Source organism: Lipotes vexillifer, unplaced genomic scaffold, assembly GCF_000442215.2.
Source record: "Lipotes vexillifer unplaced genomic scaffold, Lipotes_vexillifer_v1.1 scaffold356, whole genome shotgun sequence".
Taxonomy (NCBI): Eukaryota; Metazoa; Chordata; class Mammalia; order Artiodactyla; family Lipotidae; genus Lipotes; species Lipotes vexillifer.
The window spans coordinates 3,988,383-4,007,856 of NW_006797342.1; the positions used below are offsets into that span (position 1 = coordinate 3,988,383).

The 19,474-nt window shown below is 49.0% G+C and overlaps 1 protein-coding gene across 1 annotated transcript in view; it reads left to right on the forward strand.

Annotated features, from left to right (window-relative positions):
* The window catches only part of MYT1L (myelin transcription factor 1 like), a 142,368-nt gene that overhangs the window by 60,159 nt on the left and 62,735 nt on the right, over positions 1–19,474 (forward strand). Inside the window, 5 exon segments of the mRNA XM_007469249.1 lie at positions 92–94; positions 6,972–7,219; positions 9,526–9,762; positions 11,552–11,673; positions 12,548–12,616. Of these exon segments, the coding sequence (XP_007469311.1) occupies positions 92–94; positions 6,972–7,219; positions 9,526–9,762; positions 11,552–11,673; positions 12,548–12,616 (679 nt within the window).

A 19,474-nucleotide genomic window follows, 5' to 3' on the forward strand; every position in this document is an offset into this window, starting at 1 on the left:
TCCCCCGTTACCCCCAGAGCAGAGCAACCAGCTGCTGGCAGGACGTAGAGGCAGACAGCCATGGGCTCATCTGCTTCATGCTGCTGCTGAGACGGTGTCCTCATCTTTACTAACTTCCTTTAATAGATGCCCCAACACAGACAAAACCAGGAGAGCCGGGGGTAGCTGCCCAGAGCTCTTGGATATCGTGAGAAGCTCTGTGTTCCCTCCCTGTTCTCAAGCTGGGATGCACGTTGCATTCATCTGGGGAGACTTTTTAAATTCTCATGCCCAGGGCTGCACCCCAGACCAAGTAAATCAGACTCCCTGGAGGTATTCCCTGCATGCAGCATTTTTTAAAAGTCAGCCAATGATTCTAACATGCAGCCAGGGGTGCGCAACTCCTGCAGGTCCCACCGGCCTCCTTCCAGCGGGCTCGGACCCAGGTGTGGGCCCTGGGGAGCCCCCTGTCCTGGCTTTGTAACTTTGTCACTGACCTCACTTGTAGCTGCCACTACGAAAATAGAACCCATGAAACAGATAAACACTGCATGCTTCACAGGACAAGATTGTTGATTTTAACTCATGCATATGTGAACCCACGACTGGGGTGTAAACTCTAAACAGACTAGCTCTCATTTCATCACAGAGCTCACTTGGTAAGTATCTGAAGCACAGAGGGGAAGACTGCGTTTCTGTGATTTTACTTATTTATCTAACCACGTTTCTACTTCAAATTCTAGGATATATGGACTTAGTTGGCAGATTTTACCAGTGGGGATGTGGGTTGTATGAGTTGGGTGATTCAGGAGTCTCATCTGGGTGTTCACCAGCGGAGGTGAGGAGAGAGGGTTTGAAAGATCTCAGAGCTGCTCTCTGAAAAAGATATTTAATTAAAATCACAACACTCAAAAAAAAAAAAAAAAAAAAAAAAATTTAAATTGAATGCTTGGGGAGTTCCAAAACCTTTTTATTATTTTAGTCATTCTTTGCCTTAATAACAATTAATTTGTATGGTGAATGAAATGTAATATTTCTTTGGTGTATGGGGAGTTCAAACCTTTTTATTATTTTAGTCATTCTTTGCCTTAATAACAATTAATTTGTATGGTGAATGAAATGTAATATTTCTTTGGTGTATCTCAGATTGATTACCCTTGCATGTATCAGTTCTAAATATATAGGAACAAAGATGGAAGTGGGAAAAGGGAGTGGCTTAGAGTATAACAGAAAACAATCTGGGTTTTTTGTAATAACAATTTGCCAGTTTCAGGCTTTGTTACAACTTCATTCATTTGATTGCAAATGAGGGACCAAAAGAATTTGAATCCACATAATTAAGGATCGTGCTTGTAGGATTCCCAGTTCACTGACATTTTGTAGTGATCTGATGGGCACTTTCGCCAGGTGGTCATTGCTACGTACGTCTTGTTGCTGTTGTCCTGTGAGACCTGATTTCCTTCACCCCATTGTTCTGGCTGGATCTGGGTGAAGTCGTGACCAGGAGGGCACATGTCTGGTCACAGTGGCTTCCTCAGCTCTTCCATTTAGGAGCCATGTGAGATTAGATACATTAATCTTCCTGTGTGGTAGTTTCCTCAAGAGCAGAGGTAGCGATTGCTCCCCGCCTGCTGGCCGCGTGCGGCTGTCGCGAAGCTCAGCAGACGAGGCTAGAGAGGGGAACCCACGCCCGTTAGTGTCACTGGCATCTATTCTCAACCCCAGAAAAAAACACCTGTGGCTGGAAATGGGCAGAGCCCTGCTCTTCAGGTGACCCACAAATAAACAAGAACACAGAACAGAAACTTCAATGCTAGATCTTCGAGAAACTAAGAAAAAGGGGAAGCCGGCCTTTACGACAATCTCCTGAGAAGAAAACAGACGACTCCATTCCTCTTCCACGAGATCCACCGTCAAAACAACAAGGGAGGTGCCCACTAAGGATGAGACGGGTAGGCTTAGGTTTCTTGGGGGGTGTGAACTGGGGAGGGCCATCCCTGTGCCCGGGCGACAGGCAGTGGACACCACAGAGTGACCAGTGTCTGCAGTCACCCCCCCAGAGGGCTGTCCCCAAGGTTTGCCTCAGGTGCACGGTGAACTGGGCCATTGCTCCCAAAGAAAAACAGTGAAGTGAGCCTCCTGTGGGGCAGGGGAGCATAATGCCTGGGAGCAAGGAGCAGGGCCTGGACGTGCACAGTGGGATAGAGAAGCAGGACCCTTGCCTCAGGCTCTGCGCGTCATCCCTCAGCTTCCACCAACTGTGATCAGAAACACTCAGCAAACATTGATTTATCCACCTGCATTCTTCCAGACACTCAATAGTTGCTATCTGTCTGTCTCATCTACCTATCTATCCACCTGTCTATAGATCTATCCCTCCATCCATCCACCCGCCCACCTATCCATCCCTCCATCCACCATCCATCCCTCCATCCCTCCATCCATCCATCCACCATCCCTCTCTCCATCCATCCACTACCCATCCCTCCATCCCTCCCTCCCTCCATCCATCCATCCATGGGCCCGCCTATCTATCCATCGTCCATCTATCCATCATCTCTCTCTCTTCTTTCTCTCTCTATAACAAGTTTCAAGGAAGAGATTGTGGGTAAAGAGAAGACAGTGAAACACGTACTCAGGCACAGTGAAGCAAGGCGTCCATTCTGCCTGGAGGAATTAGCATGAGCTTTACCAAAGTGGCAAATTTTAAACTTGGTCATGAAGCTTGAGTGGAAATTACTAGAGGGCAGGAAACCCACAGGTGAGTGGGAGCTGCCAGCAGGCTGGTGAGGCTGAACTTTAGATGCATGAGAGGAGGGACAGGTTGACCCTGAGGCGCTATGGAGACAGCTTTGGGTTGCCTGCCTCGGGGAGGAGGACACAGACACCGTGTGCAGGAGGTGACGCCCAAGGGAAGCCGGGAGACCCTGCCCCCGGGAGCCCCAAGCCGGCATCTCCCCCGCCTCTCCCCCCATGTCTGTGTTTTATGGTGAGCTAAGAATGGCCCTTCCATTTTAAAACAGATGGAAAACAACAAAAGAAGGAGAATTAGAATATCAGCGTTCAGAGCAGTTTTACTGGCGCAGGGACACATCACCCGTATGGCCGGTGGCTGTTTCCCAGGACAACAGCCGGGTGTGCGGTCCCAGCAGAGACCCCGTGGCCGCCAAGGCTCGACCACTGCCAGGCCCTTCACAGAAAAATTTTCCGAGCGGGTCTAAGCCATCTCCGCTGTGTCTCTGGGCAATTTATCCCCACCCTCAGGCTTTGTTTAAAACCTAGAAGTTCCCAGCCCCGAATGGGCCCCTCTCATGAGCCCCCTCTTGGTTATTCCCAGCTTCTAAACTCTCCTGAGCTCAACACTCCTTGATCATCTTTGAAGCCCCCTCTGCTCCTCCAAAGCTTTGTCTCTGATATGCCCACCGCGCCCACCGTTGTCGGCCCTCCCCCGGTCCAGGCCTCAACACCAGGTGGCCCGGGATGGCCCTCCGGGGCCCCAGGACCCATCCTCTGGGCTGAGCCTCCCACCCTCCCCCACCTCCTGCCACCAGGCCAGCTTCTCCTGGGAATACCTGCCCTCCCACCCCATTCTCCTGCCCCCAGACTCTCCCACATTCACCTCTGCTTCCAGAAGCTTCTCCCGCAGCCAGATCTCTCGGACAGATGCCCGCCTGCACTCAGCGGCCTCCTCCCAACCTCCTTAGAGCTGCTTGGGCAGAATGAGGGGCGCAGGTGCACGCTTCTGAGGGTCAGCCCCGAGCCCCACCGGCCGGTGCCAGCAGGGCAGACAGGAGAGTACAGAGAGCACTCATCCAGCGAGCGCGTGCGAGCCCAGCCAAGAATCCGGACTCCGATTAGACGCGATAAACCGCGTGAGCAAACTGCCTTCAGAGGTCACCGAACGGGACGTTCTCACGAGGAAGCGGCTTTTATGCCCCTTAGGACTCTGCATCTGTATCTCGGTTTACTTACGGGAAAGCACAGCCGTGGACCCACGTGAAGACTAGGAGTCGCTGCTACAGGTTACGCGGCGTGGACCCCTGAGTCCAACCAGACCTGATGGGGCCGGGCCCCATCCGGCAGCGCAAATCCTCAGGAGGCACATCTCTGGGCCGTACTCGGTTTTGTCTGCCTTGCGTGGAAATTCAGATTGGAAGGACACAGTTATCTATTCCCTACAGGAAATGTTATTTCAGAAGAAAGCAAGACGTACCCACTTAGTAAGACTCTTACAGGCAGAGTAGATTAATAAGGTGGAAGGTGGTTGTTTTGTTTTTCTCATTTGTCATATTTCATCACTATGAATCCCATGTCGTTTTTCTTTTTCCTGCACGAGAGGGCAGGGTACCTGAAGAGGTATCTCTCAGTACGGTGTAAGGTCGGGAGGACCTCTGATGCTGTAAATGCGAGGGTGTCATTCTAAAGGAGAGCAGTTCCATCGCGTGGGTTCGTTCAGTGGTGTGTGCTGGTGTCTGGAGGGACAGTAACACATTTTGTCTGCGGATTGATTGGAAAAAGTTTTGATTGAAAATAGCTCTGTGCGTGGAAAGAAAAAGAAAGTGTGTTTGGACTTTGTTAAAGGGTGGGGGGCTTCCTCAGTTCTGGGCAGGTGGTGGCAAGAGCCGCGACGGCCTTCCAGTGCCCCCCTGCTCTGCGGCGCCCCGTGGTGTCCACGCAACGAGCCCCAGAAACTGTGACTGGTCATAAAAGTTACTGACACTAACGGTTTCGTAAATATCTTACCAACAGGCGATAATTATTAAAACCAAAGACCTTCATTACCCAAGAGATTTGAAGCGTAGAGACTCATTTTCTTTTGGAACAAAGTAGTACGTGATTGATGGCCCTTAGTGAAAGGATGCTTGTGAAATGAATGCTGTCCTCACTTTCCTCCTGGGTCGCGTGAGCTGACAGGCCCATCAATAAATTGTCCACAGTTCCATCACCTGCTAAAATTCTGGACGAGTCCCATCAACTCAGCGTAATCCAGGAGAGGTAGAATCTTTTGATCTAAATGTTTGGCAAAGTAGGAGGCAGTCTCCAGAACTTTGCTGCAATTTGCTGCGTAGACACACGTGCTCTGTTTACTTTGCTTTAGGAACTGAAATTCCTCCATTTCAAAACAAAACTTTTTCCTTATTTATGTGGACCACATTTCTTTTATCGACCCAGTGTCCAGCCCTCACTAGGGGAAAAAATCCCTCATAAGTGTTAGATCATTTCTCCCACAGTTTTTATATTCCTATTTTTATAACAAAATTGTAAACGATGAAAAGCCGCAAACTTTAGTCAATTTGGAGAGTCCTGTGAGCTGTGGAGTGGCCTTGCTTCCCTGGTCGGTTTACAGAACCCAGTGGGCAGGTCCCCCTGCACGCCGCCCCCGGCCCCCACCCCGGTCTCTGCTCAGACGTGAGACCCCCGTCTCCCCACTGCTCTGGCTGTTTCTTTGAAGTGATGCTTTCATGGAGGAGAGGGGAGGGAAGGACAGACACACGGACAGTGTGAGGACTGGTCCTCAGGGCTCAGCTGACTCTGATTAGCAGAACAGAAGTAACTCCCTGACGAGTTACTCTTCGCGCTGGGCGGGTTTGAGGGTGGGGAAGTGACCTCCGGGTCCGTGCGAGGGGCAGCGACAAGGCGACAGCTTCCCTGAGGCTGCCGTGTGCTCAGAGCATTGCCAAGCCACGTCCTTGATGTCAGGAAAGCTCAGTCTTCCGTCCAAGGTCAAAAGGTACCAATAGTGAAAGCTTAGCTCTTCTATCACTTGTATAGGAATAGGGTGCTTTGGGGCAGGTCTTGGTGGTGCTGTGATGACCACCCGTGATGTCTGTGAGGTTGTGGTCACTTCCAGACCATACCTGAGTGGGCAGGAAGGAGGTGCTGAGACGCCTGTGCCGCACGAAAGGGTGGCCTGCCGGAGGGGTCCCGGTGCTGCAGAAGGGTCTCCTGGCTCCCTGCAGGCTCTCCCCTCAGAGCAATTCCTCCCTCTGCAGGGTCAGGTGAGCTGCTGACCCCTAAGCAAAGGGCATCCTGTGCCTTTGACGACCAGGGCCCATCCTAATCAATCATCCAGCAATCATCTTCCCGTCCTTGTGTCAAAGGAGGCTGTGAACAGCTCTAGCAACCACACTTGCCCTTGAGGGCCTGTTGGACTGTTGGGGAGGCTGGCTGTTCAGAAGGACCCGGGAAGCAAAGCTGGGGCGTGTGGAGGACGGTCGTTCCCGCACGAAGGGCGGGGCTGCGGGCGGCCCACGGGCATCTGCCCGTTCCTGAAGCCCTGAACGCCTGAGCATTTGCCTTGGCTTATGTGAGTCCACACGTGTGTGCGGTTCTCTCCCCGTCACTGGCCCTCCCCCCGGGTGGCTCTTTATTAGAATCACAGAGGGAAGGGGTTTCTGTCGGGGTCTCGCCTGCACCCTGACTGGAATGCCACTCCCCAAAGCGCAGGTGCCCGCAGGCCCGCAGAGGTCCTACCTGTTCAGCTGGGTCACCTTCACAGGACAGTGAGCCCCAAATGGCCACTGTGGCCCCTGGCGACCGGACGGACCATCCGGTCTCTAGCAGGATGAGGGGTCTACAGGGTCCCCATCACCCCGGCGAGCAGATGAGCGGTGATAAGGGGAACCTCCCTCCGGCAGTGATCAGGCTGGTGCGGCCAGTCGCTCCCCGCATCTTGGTGGCCGCTCCCTGACCGGGAGCGCGCCCTTAATGGTTACTCAGTGGGCCCCCTGCCTCCCGCTTGAGAGCCGTACGTGCTCTTCCCGCTGGTCCCCAGCTCTGCCCGTCCAAATATACACCACGTGAAAAAAGGAAAAAAGGGGGGAAAGCCAGACTTTCTTCGTTCGGGAATCAGCGGGTCGGCGGGTGCCGCGTCCCCCGGGTACCTGCGCTCTGGCGTGGGCGCCCAGGGCGGGCGGGCGGCGCGGGCGGCTCTTCTGTTGCCGTGGCCCCGGGCGGGGGCCCCGAGTCATCCCTGTCCCCTGTCTCCCCAGCGAAGCGGTACTGCAAGGACGCCAGCCCCAGCAGCAGTGCCGCCAGCACCTACGCGCCCAGCAGCAGCAACCTGAGCTGCGGCGGCGGCAGCAGCGCCAGCAGCACGTGCAGCAAGAGCAGCTTCGACTACACGCACGACATGGAGGCGGCGCACATGGCGGCCACGGCCATCCTCAACCTGTCCACGCGCTGCCGCGAGATGCCGCAGAACCTGTCCACCAAGCCGCAGGACCTGTGCGCCGCGCGGGTACGGGCCCGGAGGCGCACCTGGCGGGGCCGGGGGCGGGGCCGCGGGCGGGGGCGGGGCCGCGGCGCATCCCCACCTCCACCTCCCGCCCCCGGCGGTCTGGGCCCAGCGGTCCCGCAGGCGCCTCCCTCCCAGAGGCCGGCGCAGACCGTGCGCCCGCCGGGCTCTGCTCGGAGGAGGCCTGACAGCGCGGGGTCCTGCGGACGCACTTTCCAGACCGGGAGAAATCGTCAGGTCTTTTAGATGAACGTGTCCATTTGGGACCCTCCTCTTTAGGACCCAGAGTCACTTCTGGAAACAGAATGACACCGCGCGGACTCCTGGCGGTTCCGAGAGCTGCACAGAGAATAGGAAGCTCGAGGAGCCGTGCGCCCTGGACCTTAAGCAGAGGAGGGTGGGCAGCGCCGCGGTCAGGAGAAACGCAGGACTGCTCCCTCCCGCCCAGCCCTGGGGAACAAAGACAGTGCAGAAATACCGTTTCCCCACGGGTTCCCAGCCAGGCAGTTACAGCCGGCTTCCATTAGTTCAAAACAGCATAGATGCCAAATCGGTGAGCGATACTTAGGGCGGTTCCTCGTCGATGGGCTCCTGGCATTGGGAGGAAGCCGTGCGGCCGCCGCAGCGCGCAGGGCTGCCTGGCGAGACCACTAGGGGGCCGGGGACGCCGGCGGCGCGGGCGCCTAGTGCTCCCGGCCGGTGAGCCGGCACGCCGGGCCGCACCTCCTCGCCAGAACAAAGGGTCCCTCCATCGCCAAGTGCTGCTGGGCGTGCGCCTGAGCGCACAACACTGACCGTAGTCGTTAGAAATAAGTGTAATTTGTATGAATGGCGAGAGGTCAGTAATTTTATGTTTTGCAAATGCTTTCTTCTCTATTAGTATTTTTATTCCTAGACTTTGGAGGGGCGTCAGGGGCATGCAGTTTCCCTGGAGATCAGGGCTGCTACGGTGCGAGGCTGGCATGGAAGAGATTCTGTTAAAGGGCGAAAAAAAGACAGTAACCCCTTCCAGCTTTTTTCACTTTGTTAAATTTAACCTAAGACAGACAGAATTATAATCCAACACGATGAAGGCTAAGTTAGTACGAAAGCTGGAAACCAGGAGTGCACTTTGACAAGAAGAGTTCAGGCAGAATAATATGCTATAATTTATCAAGGTAACAGCCCAAAGGATGGGGTTTTCATTCCAAGCATCTCCCCTCTGCTATTACATTCAGAGGAAAGAGCTGCTAGCCATCTGAGTAGGCAGCAGGTTTCACGCCAGCTCCGAAATCAAATTGCTCAAGAGAGTGTAACTCTCTGGGGGAAAAAAAATAAATAAATAAAAAATAAAATAACAAATGGAGGATTGTCAGGGGGATTTTGATTTTTCTTCTCTGTCCTCCATCTGCCCTTCCTTCTCTCCCTCCTCCTGAGAGGCAGGCTGTGAGGAATTCTTGATCTGTTTAAAGCATCATAAAAAAAAAAAAAAAAAACACCCTGTACCTCTTCGTTTTTTCTAAAGCTGGTTGACTAACTTGCAGGTTTGCTGAGCCATAGAGCAGGTCAGCCCGTGATCGCTGCAGCAGTGCTGTGTTGGACTGAGATTGCACATCTTCCTGCTTAAAATGGAAAAGTCTCTCTCCATCATAGGTTTTGTATTAGAAAGTAATTTTTTGTTTGGTTTGGTCTCTTACTATATACCCAGAGCCTGTGCCTGATAGGACTCAATAAATATTTGTCCAAAAAAATGGAAAAAAAAAAAGAAAGTAAATTCTAGTTCCTCTCCACCATTCTTCTAAATTCTTGTGTTTTCCTCCCTCCAAGTCTTGGAGTATTAGCATCAGTGAAACTAAAGGAGAATTTTAAGTATATGTACATTTCAGGTATTTATGTATAATCTGTACACACGCATACATTTCTGATCTCTTCAGAGGCCTTTGAACTGGAATAGAATTGAAATTAGGCACTTGTTTTTCTTCTGGCCGGGCTTATTACTAAAGGCAAAAATGTATTAGGAAGAAAACATATAGATCTCTGATAGGTAAGTGATAGATGATAGATAGTCGATAAGAGACAAGAGAGCGAGAGACCGATGGGTGATGAGTAGATAGATAAGAGAGAGGCGGATGCGTGCGTGCCTCTGGCAGCCAATTTCCCAGCCGCGCGTGCGGAGCAAGGCATATGGGGGGCCACGTGCTCTCGCCTTGGGCGCTTATACACGTGAGACGACAGTGAGCAGTTTCCAGTTTGAACTGTGTCCTGGCGGAAGGCAGGGCTGTGGTCTGGGGGATGGATTCTCACGGTCCCTGTGTCCTCCTGTCCCCCAGAACCCTGACATGGAGGTGGATGAGAACGGGACCCTGGACCTGAGCATGAACAAGCAGCGGCCGCGAGAGGGCTGCTGCCCCATCCTGACTCCCCTGGAGCCCATGTCCCCCCAGCAGCAGGCGGTGATGAACAGCCGGTGTTTCCAGCTGAGCGAGGGAGACTGCTGGGACTTGCCCGTGGACTACACCAAAATGAAGCCCCGGAGGATAGACGAGGACGAGCCCAAAGAGATTACTGTATGTCCTTCTCACTGACTGTCCCCCTACCCCGTCCACTCAGCATGTAAAGTTGGCACGACTGAGGGAAAATGCCCTTGGCACACGCCTTAACGGAAAATGTCTTTCCTCTTAAAAAATGACCTTTAGCTGACTAGGGCTTAGAAGACATTTTCAGTTGACCCAGGAGAGATTTGGCACTAACACTGATCAGAGTGAAACAAACCATTGCCTCCTTTAAATGATGAATTTCATTTTCTAACAAGTGTGTTTTGTTGCAAACGATTCCTGTAGGAAAATGTGTAAACAGCTTACTAGTTCATTTTTTCTGGGTGATAAATTGATAGAATGCGGGGTTTTCCTTGCAGGTAGGGAATTATAATGAGACTCTTAAATACTTAAAATGATTAATTCTGTGCGGTTAATTAGCTGGCTCATTGACGCAAAGGACAGGGTCTGTTCTCTAAGAAACCTAAAAGACGCAGAAGAGCCTACCTACCCCAGCCTAGAACAGATCATTTTCGTGCACTGTCACCTAAATCTTTGTTGACTCTAATATTACCAAGACACCCATGTCAAGAACATATTTTTGATGTAGTTACAATTTTCAAAGTCAGGTCATTAAAATAGGTATCCTTTAGGCTAAGAAAATAAATGGAAAAAAATGTTCTTTTTTAGACTGACTTTTCCTCCAGTGTTCAACTCTGAAAATTATGACATTTTCTTTATTCTCTGAAAAATGAAAATTCTTTTTGAACACAATAGGGAGACCGCCATCCAAGCAATAGCATCTTTACACAAGCAGGAGGGAGGTGGAGAAAAGGGAAACATTAGCTATTTGTAGGAATTGAAGGCACCTGTTTATAAGGCCATTACATCAAAAGCTTATTATGCTTATTGTTCAAACTGATTTAAGTATCCAGGCATCTTAAAGGAGAATAGAATCTGAGTGGCAAGCTAAATTCCAAAGTATTTTTTTTTCTCCTACAGTGTTAAATCGTTACTACCAAATAAGGCATGGTAGTTGAATCTTCGAATTTATTTTAATTAAAATTAAGCCCCCATAAAAGGACAGCAGTATTTCCAGCATAAAGTGTCACACAGGTGAAAACCCTTGCACTCCAGAAACACGTTTGCTGAACATCGCCACCTTTAGGAACTTCTAGGTTACTGCAAGGGCCCCAATTAGCCAAAGTAGGTACATTCTATTAAAAAAAAAAGAAAAAGAAAAAGAAAAAGAAAAAGAAAAAAATGTTGCCTAAGAGTATTGTAAAATCACGGCGTCAGTCTAAACTGGGCTTCCCTTGCCTTGGGACTTAAAGCACATACAATACTTGTGTAGTGTAGGATACTTACCAGAGGTTGTTAGAAGCCCCAGAGTCTAAAATATCTTTGGGTAAAAATGCTTAAGTTCCGCCCAGTGATGTTGGATAAAGTGCCGTAGGTCTTAAACCCAGGTGAGCAAGGTCCACCGAGCAGCCTCTCTGCCTGCCAGACCGCTTATCTGCCCCTCCTGTCGGTACAGCTTGAGGACTTTGAATAAGGAATTTGAATTTGCCCACTGACAGGTTACCCTAAGTTTAGGAATTTAGAGCAAGTGATGAGAAATTAAAGTCGCCCAAAGAGAGAGATACTCTTTCAGCGAAGTTGTGTTTGCATCGTCAGGGCAAGGGTACAGCGTGACTTTAAGGGTAAGGTGGGGAAAGGTGGGCAATGCAGGGCAGCCATCCCCTGGGGGGACACAGCCTCTGGTCTGTGTAGCCAGCGTCATCGTCATCGGTGTGGCCCTGAAGCTGTGTTCTGCCCGCAGCCGGAAGACTTGGATCCCTTCCAGGAGGCTCTGGAAGAAAGAAGGTACCCGGGGGAGGTGACCATCCCGAGCCCCAAGCCCAAGTACCCCCAGTGCAAGGAGAGCAAGAAGGACTTGATAACGTAAGCATGACGTGAGGTGAAATTATCACTCTTCTGAACCTTCCCTTTCTTTGGCTTATCTCGAAACCGGGTCTGTATATGCCTTGCCGTTTGAGCATGCGACATGCGCAGCGTACAAATGTCCCCAACTGCCAGTCGAGTAGAGCGAGAGGCCAGCCGTGGACGCGCTTGTTCTGAGTGATGCTCTGTGCTATGGAGACATCATTTCCATGTAATCCTGTGCGTTTTGCAGCTTTTCTTCAGGGCGCTTAAATCCCTGTGCAGACATTGCAGCTAAACTGGAAACAATGAAACTTTTTTCAAGTTTCTTTTTGAAACATACTTACTATTTTGGCTGTTTTTGTTTTTGTTTGGTGGCAGATGTCCAACACCAAGGTGTGATGGGAGTGGTCATGTGACTGGTAATTACGCCTCACATAGAAGGTGTGCCTTCATTTTTCTCATGGTGGATTCTGTCTTTTCAATTTATTGTTTTCAGCTTACCTCAACAATGCTGTCCAAGTACAAACGTTGAATTATGTGTCACCCCTTTAAGTGCTATATGTTGACCTTCAAAAGCATGCTAATTGACGTGTTGTATAATGTCTTTTATTTTGAAACAAACTACCTAAATTTGGAAAATGACTTACAAACATTGAGACCAAAGGGCACAAACATTTGAATCTTATTTTTTAAAGTTTCTGGAAAGACGTGTTTCCTTCAATTTCTGTGTAAACATGAATTAGTTGATTATACCAACAAAATTCAATATACAGCACTTGCCCCATCGCTTTTCTGCATTCAACTTTTTAGTTTCAGTTTTATGTTGTGTTTGTTCGGGAACGTAAGCTGGGCCTCGGGGCTACTCACCTGACTCTTCCGCCCTGTCTTACAGTCTGTCGGGCTGCCCGCTGGCTGACAAAAGCATTCGAAGTATGCTGGCCACCAGCTCACAAGAACTCAAGTAAGATTTTAACGAAAATCCTTCTCTTTCTAAAATCTATTCACTTGGTAGTAACAAAAAGGACGTGTCGTTTGAAAAGAAAAAAATGTCTTTAAGAAGCCACCTGTGTGCGTCAGCGCCTCAATTCAGCACACATGGCTGGTCTTCAGGATTTTAGTCACTTCTCTGGACAATCCATCTGCCTTTTCCCTCTCATTTACCTCCAGCTTTTCGTGTCGTATCCCCTCTCCTGTCTTGAATTTTCTAAAGCATTAGGTATTTTCTCTCCAGATGTGCATGCGCGTGGGAGGGAAGTTTTACAGAGTCACTCAAACTTTTAGGAAGTGATTGATTGTAATGTAAAAAGTCAAAACTTGATTTCTTAAAAGTCAGTAGTTAATATGATCACTTTAAAAATGGATATTTAAATAGCACGAATGACAAAAGCCCACCATGACCGTAGCTAATTCCTTCAGAGTATTACTGTGGTTGTAGCTATTGAGACTCCTTAGGGCAGTGATAACTCACAGTTAACTAAGGCTTTTACCAGTGCACAGACAACACGGCCCTCTCTCTCCTCTGAGCCTGTAATTTTCTCTATCTTTTCAGCATGAATCTGGTCAGCTACATTTACACCACCAGACTAAGGGTTTTCTTCTTTGTGTGTCTGTGTGTGTGTGTGTGTGTGTGTGTGTGTGTATACACACACATATATATATGTATATATGCATACACACACACACACACACACACACATACATATGCACATATATACATCCATATTCAGTTACTAGACAGGTTTTGGAAGAAGTCAGTCCAAGCCCTTGACAGCAGATGAAGACCTTTGGTCATCTAGTTAGAAGGGATATTCAGGTGTCTGTAAGGAAAGAAGGGCAAGACTTGAACATTCCACAACATAATGAGAATCGAGATTCCCAAATAATTGTTTTTAGTTACGTGGCCTGTTATAAAAATCATCACATCAAATTGCTCGGCTTCCACTTTGCTTGGAAATGGCTTTATTTCCAATGCAGAGAAGATTCTGTTTTCAGACCCTGCTGGATTCCTTTCCCAAGGACCCCACCCCGTGCTCCCACTCCCTCGAGACAGACCAGGGCATCCGCAGAGTGTGGGTTCTGTTTCACACCGTGTCATTTTTTACAGGATCCCTGCCCAGGGCCCTAGCGCCATAGATCACCTGCTCACGTTCAGTGACCTACTGAACTAGCCCTTCCGGCACGAGACCCTGGGAGTTCTCTTCATGGCGTGTAAACACCAGGAGGTCGTCCTCTTACTTAACAGCTGTAAAGTCTGTAGCCGTCCTCGCGGTGCCTGACGGACAAATAGCTTTTAGAACCTCAAATGGACAGAATTAGCAAGAACCTCCCAGGCCGCTGTGTTAAGACCTCCTTTTTCCATGGCTTGAAACCATATTCCCCTAACGATCAAAACGTGGTTAACTGCACTTGGAACTTGGCCAACATCAGAACGTGGCAACTTCCCTTTGACTCTCTTGATGAGGGATGCTTTGCCATCTCCAGTTCCAACAGGCCCGCTGTAAACAGGGAAACAGCCTGTGGACGACTTGCATCTGGTGTGGCTTCTCCTTGGTGGTCTCCAGACCCCAGAGACCAGAGTAGGCTTCTGACGGGTCTGGTTTTCATGGCTTTGCATCCTCTGACTTTGGGCTTGAAAGGCTGTGTGTTGATCTGAGTCCCAGGCAGGGCTGCTTCTCCTCTGGTGCTGGCGCTTTCTTCTTGTCGTGTCTTCTTGGAAGATGGCGTGATGGTCCGCACCATCTGCGTCTTCAGAGTGGTGTCCGAGCTCTCTTCACATCCTCTTGGGCGGTGTCGGGCCGTCTGTTCCCTCCTCCCTCCCTACCTCCGCCTGGGGGTCGGGGTGGGAGGTGAGTATCTTCCAGAGGGCCACGGCTTCTCCTGGTTTACGCTGATCTAAAGGCCACAGTCACCTGTAACTTGTCTTTGCAGCAAGTGAATCCCACTTCAATTGACCCTTTTTCTGGGAGATCCAAACTTGACCAATTTTCTGAAATGATTTGTTTTTAAGAATGGATCTTCAAAACCAGGGATTTCACTTACATGTCTACTATAAATAGTCTGATGTTTAAATGACCATCTTTTACTTGATGATAAGTCTTTCTCAACTGAGGGAACCATATATTTTAATGTGGTTTTTTTTTTTTTCCCTTTAATCTTTTAATTGATGACAGCCCTCCATCCACGGCTTTTTCATGCGGGTCACAAAGGCTTTCCTGTGCACAGGAGCAGAGATGAATCCCTTTAGGATTTGCAACTGCTTTTCTCTAGAATAATTCATGCATGTGCCCTTTTCAATAGCTTATTCTTTACGTGTGTATTTTAAAAGCTTTGGTCAATTTCCACTGCACAGCCTCTTGCCTGATTGAGAGAGTCCTTGTGTGATGCAGTGATCTCCACTTCCTCATAGAGACACCTTAGGAAGTGGGTCCCGATTGCCTCAGAAATGTTTCTCACTTCTGCATCAGCTAAGAAATAGAGCCTCCTGGGAATGTTCCTCTTGTCATTTCTGGTGTTGAATTTTGTTAGTTGGCCGTTAACAGGACATTCTTGATCTCAGACAGACGAGTTTTGCCAGATACACTCTGGGTCTTGGGTCCTCCATCCTCTTAAACTTCCTAAGATAAGACCTTGCTCCATTCTCATCCAGAACAGCACATGTGGGATAGTCTTAAAAAGAAGCCGATCGTGTTGTCGAATTATGTACAATATGTAAACTGAACCTGTATTAAAATGTAATGTGTTCATGAATATCGTTCAGTCTCTGCAACTATTGCTTTCTTGTCCCTGGTCCGTCTGGCGTAGAAAACAGGTTGGTGGGTGGGTCAGAGCCAGGTGACAGCACTGGCGGAGGGAGCCGCAGAGGCAGGCGAGGGGACCCGAGATGACCGCGACCCAGGGCCCCGACAGTAGCAGAGCCTCTCAGGCTGAGGCTTATGATGCTACACAGATGCCCAGGAATAGCCGCCCCCTCTAGAGGACTCCTGACTGTGAGGTTCATTGAGACCCCAGTCCAGGAAGAAAACAAAAGAATGAAATTGTCCAGATGAATGTGATTTTTTTGGTGAGGACTCTGCCTAAGGAGAGAGAAGTTTCTTCTCTAAAAGTTTCATTGTCTAAGATCTCCTGAAAGTAGCAACCTGAAAGAACCTGCAAATCACATCACATCATCCTCAGCCTATTTTTTTTTTTTTTTAAGAAACCACATCCTCCCAGCCAGAAATTCTTTTTCCTACTTCCAGATGCGAGATCAGCAGAGACACGGGCGTGATGTAGGTGTTTTAGCCACCTCCATGACCGGTTTAAACCGATTAAAAACTGACTTAAATCAGAGGCAATTAGCTCTAAAAAACAGGCCCCCAAATTGGCTTCCATTTATGCTCAGTTGGCCACGTTTAGATTCTCCCTTGTTATCCTGTCTTTGTCTTATAGAACCAGAATCCCTGTGGTTAATGAGGGTCCTTGAAGGAGAAGGGATTGTCCGTCCCTTTCTTCACCCTTGAACTTTGATTTAATCCTCATGGGGTGGGTGGGGTCCTCCTTTGGGTTCTGACATTTAAATAGTTCTCGTGTGTTCTGTCTTTCCGAGGCACGTCTCCCACGTATTTTCACCTTAGACATAGAGGAATTTTAACCACATACTCAAAAAAAAAAAACAAACAAACAAACCTTGTTTAAAACCTGGTTACATTTATTTAAATGAAAGAATTAAAATTTTGAACTTAGGCCAAGATATGACTTTTCTCTAAGGGCTCCTTATTTCTAGAATTTCTGAGGGCTTATTTCTTCAGCTGTGCATGTCGTGCTGGCGTTGGGAGGATTATTTACCAGGGTCTAATAGAGCCTCACTCCGCCCACAGCTTCCCCTCTTTCGGGTGCAGGAAGTTCACCCACTTTCACTGCATACCAGGTTCTGAGAACTAATCCTCATTTCTATCATCTTCCGCCTTCCCGGCTCACAGTAGTAAATCCAGGGGACTTTGTGAATTACAACTGCCGTGGACTGAGGGCTCTGGCCTTCACAGAGGACGTGTCTCCACGTGGAAGGATGTGTGGACCCCTCTGTACAGTTAACTCCTTACGGCAGAAGTTAAGCTGAGGTTCTGGCCCTCACGTTAGGGGAGGCATGTGATACGTGATCTTTCACTTCAAGGAGTACGCCTCGGACGCCCTCCTTTCAGTTAGAAAATCATTTTATTCTGAAGCAGCAGGGCCACCAGAGCACACCTGGTGCATACGTGTGAGTGTCTGTGGGGGAGAAGGGCGCCAGCCTCGGGCATCTGGGCCTCATGTCACACCATAGACATGACCTGCTGGGACCCGGTGAGCAGCGCACACCTGAGATTTAGACGAGACTCAGAGCCTTCTCTGCGCGCCTGGCCCTTGAGAAGGTGGGGGGTTTGAACCCACCTCTCAGATGTGGAAACTGAGTCCGGGCAGTTGGGCAGCTCAGTCAGTAAGTGGCCGTCACCACACTTGGCCCAAGCGCCTTTTCCACACTTCATGCTACCGTTTCAAAATTTGTATCCCTTTAGGGGTGTTGGTTTTCGATGGAGAATTAAAGGTTTATGCTTAACTACATAAAAATACAAATTCTGAGTGTCTTTCTCTGAAGCTTTTAGCTTTAGGTCTCATGCAGTGTTTTCTCATAACCCACACGGGGGACTAAACAGGGGATTGGGTCCTGTGAAGCTAAACTTCCAGGTGGGACATGACCAGCAGTCATGGAAAACTGTTCACAGGGGTTTTGTCATTGCCAGGAAGAACCTCGTCCCACAATTTCTATTTCAACATCTGTAAAATGTTGATAAAGTTTGTGCTGCAGCGTTTTTCTAAAAATACCCTAAGAAGTACAGCTTGCGGCAGATACATTTTCATTTAACCATAGGTAAGGTCAATTTAAAATAAGTCCCATATAGGAAATTCAGGGGAGCACAATATAGGAAAACTGCTACAATAAGGATGTTTGAGGATGACTCCAGTTATATACACAGACACACTCACAATACACACACATGCTCACGCACTCACACACACAAATACACACATGCTCACACAAACACACTCACACACACACTGACACACTCTCACACGGACACACACACACACACACAATCACATACAGTCACCCACTCACACACACCCACTCACATGCACGCACACACACACACACACATGCACACACACTCTCACAGTCTCACACAACACTCACACTCACACGCATAGATTTGCACACACGCACTCACACAAACACACACACACTCGCGCACGCACTCACACATACAAATACACATGCTGACACACACACTGACACACACGCACACACAATCACATACACACCCACGCTGACACATGTGCACACTCACACTCACATACACTCACATAACACTCTCACACACACTCACACACACTCTCAAACACACACACACAGTCACACTCATGAACACACACGCACAAGCTCTCGCTCACACTCACACACACTCACACTCCCACGAATGAACACACAAACATATAGTAAATACAGCAATGCAGCGTGGCTCAGGCCTGGGTTCGCTGAGTTTCTTATTAAGGGAGGGTTCTGGGGGAAAGCCTGGGTTCTTCTCTCTTGTTTCTGGAACAGGCGGACTTAGCCACGTAGCGTCATAGGGCCCACCTCCCTGGATGCTGGCCCAGCTGCCAAGGGTCGTTGGGTAGTTTGCTGTTGTAACTGGACCCGCCAGGAATCTCCCTTCCTGCTGCTTCTCTAATAGCCGACATTAGACTCACATTATTTAAATCCCTTCTTTTAATATTTATGTATTCATTTATTTATTTGGTCGTGCTGGGTCTTAGTTGCCACAGCTGTGCTCCTTAGTTGCGACTCCAGGGCTCCTTCGCTGGGGCTTGCGGGCTCCTTAGTTGTGGCATGTGAACTCATAGTTGTGGCACGTGGGATCTAGTTCCCTGACCAGGGATCAAACCCGGACCCCCTGCATTGGGAGCATGAAGTCTTAACCACTGTGCCACCAGGGAAGTCCCTAGACCCAGATTATTAAGGGAGAGTTCCAGGGGTTTGAGTTTGGGGTTATGTTTTAATCACCTTTAACCATATTCACATGCAAATCAACGAAAAACAAAACAAAGGAAAAAACAAAGAAACACGTTGATATTTAATTTATTGTATAAAGGGATCTGTGCTTTACAAAAGCATGTGTCGAGTTCTCTGGCAGTATTCGAATGCAGTCTAGGTGTGTTTGTCTTTGGTTTCTTTATTCTCCACCATCTTCCAGGTTTGGGTGCAGGTTATGAGGAAGTTTGCAGAGTGAAAAACCAGACTTCAGTCGTCAAAGAAAGGCACAGGTGTAGGAGGGAAGTTGACTAATCGAGACACAGCTTTGTACCAATAAACTCTTTGTGCAAAACAAAACACAGAGACCGGCCTCTCCCGTCAGAGGGGCGTCAAGTCCTCATCTGTGAAATGGGAGAGTCCTGGTATCCGGCTCACTGTAGACGTTCAGTTATTGTCACCGTCACCACAGCAACACACGCAAGTTCCACAGCTCGTGTTAAACTGCTGGGTTCTGTGACAACATTAAGCAGAATTCAAAGGAGGAAAATGTAAGCGTTAGTTTAACGTTTACTTAATGACTTCTGTGACCTCCCTGAAATAAGGAGAACTTTAATTCACTCCAAAATCTTCTGAGCCTCTGGCTTTGGAGGACTTTATAGCAAGTCCTTTAATTTAGAAAGAAAAATAAAGAGAAGAAAGACACTGCAGCAGTTACATCAGTTGGAACCCTGGGGGTGGGCAGTGATTGCGGAAAGGGGTGCCTGTGTGCTGGGC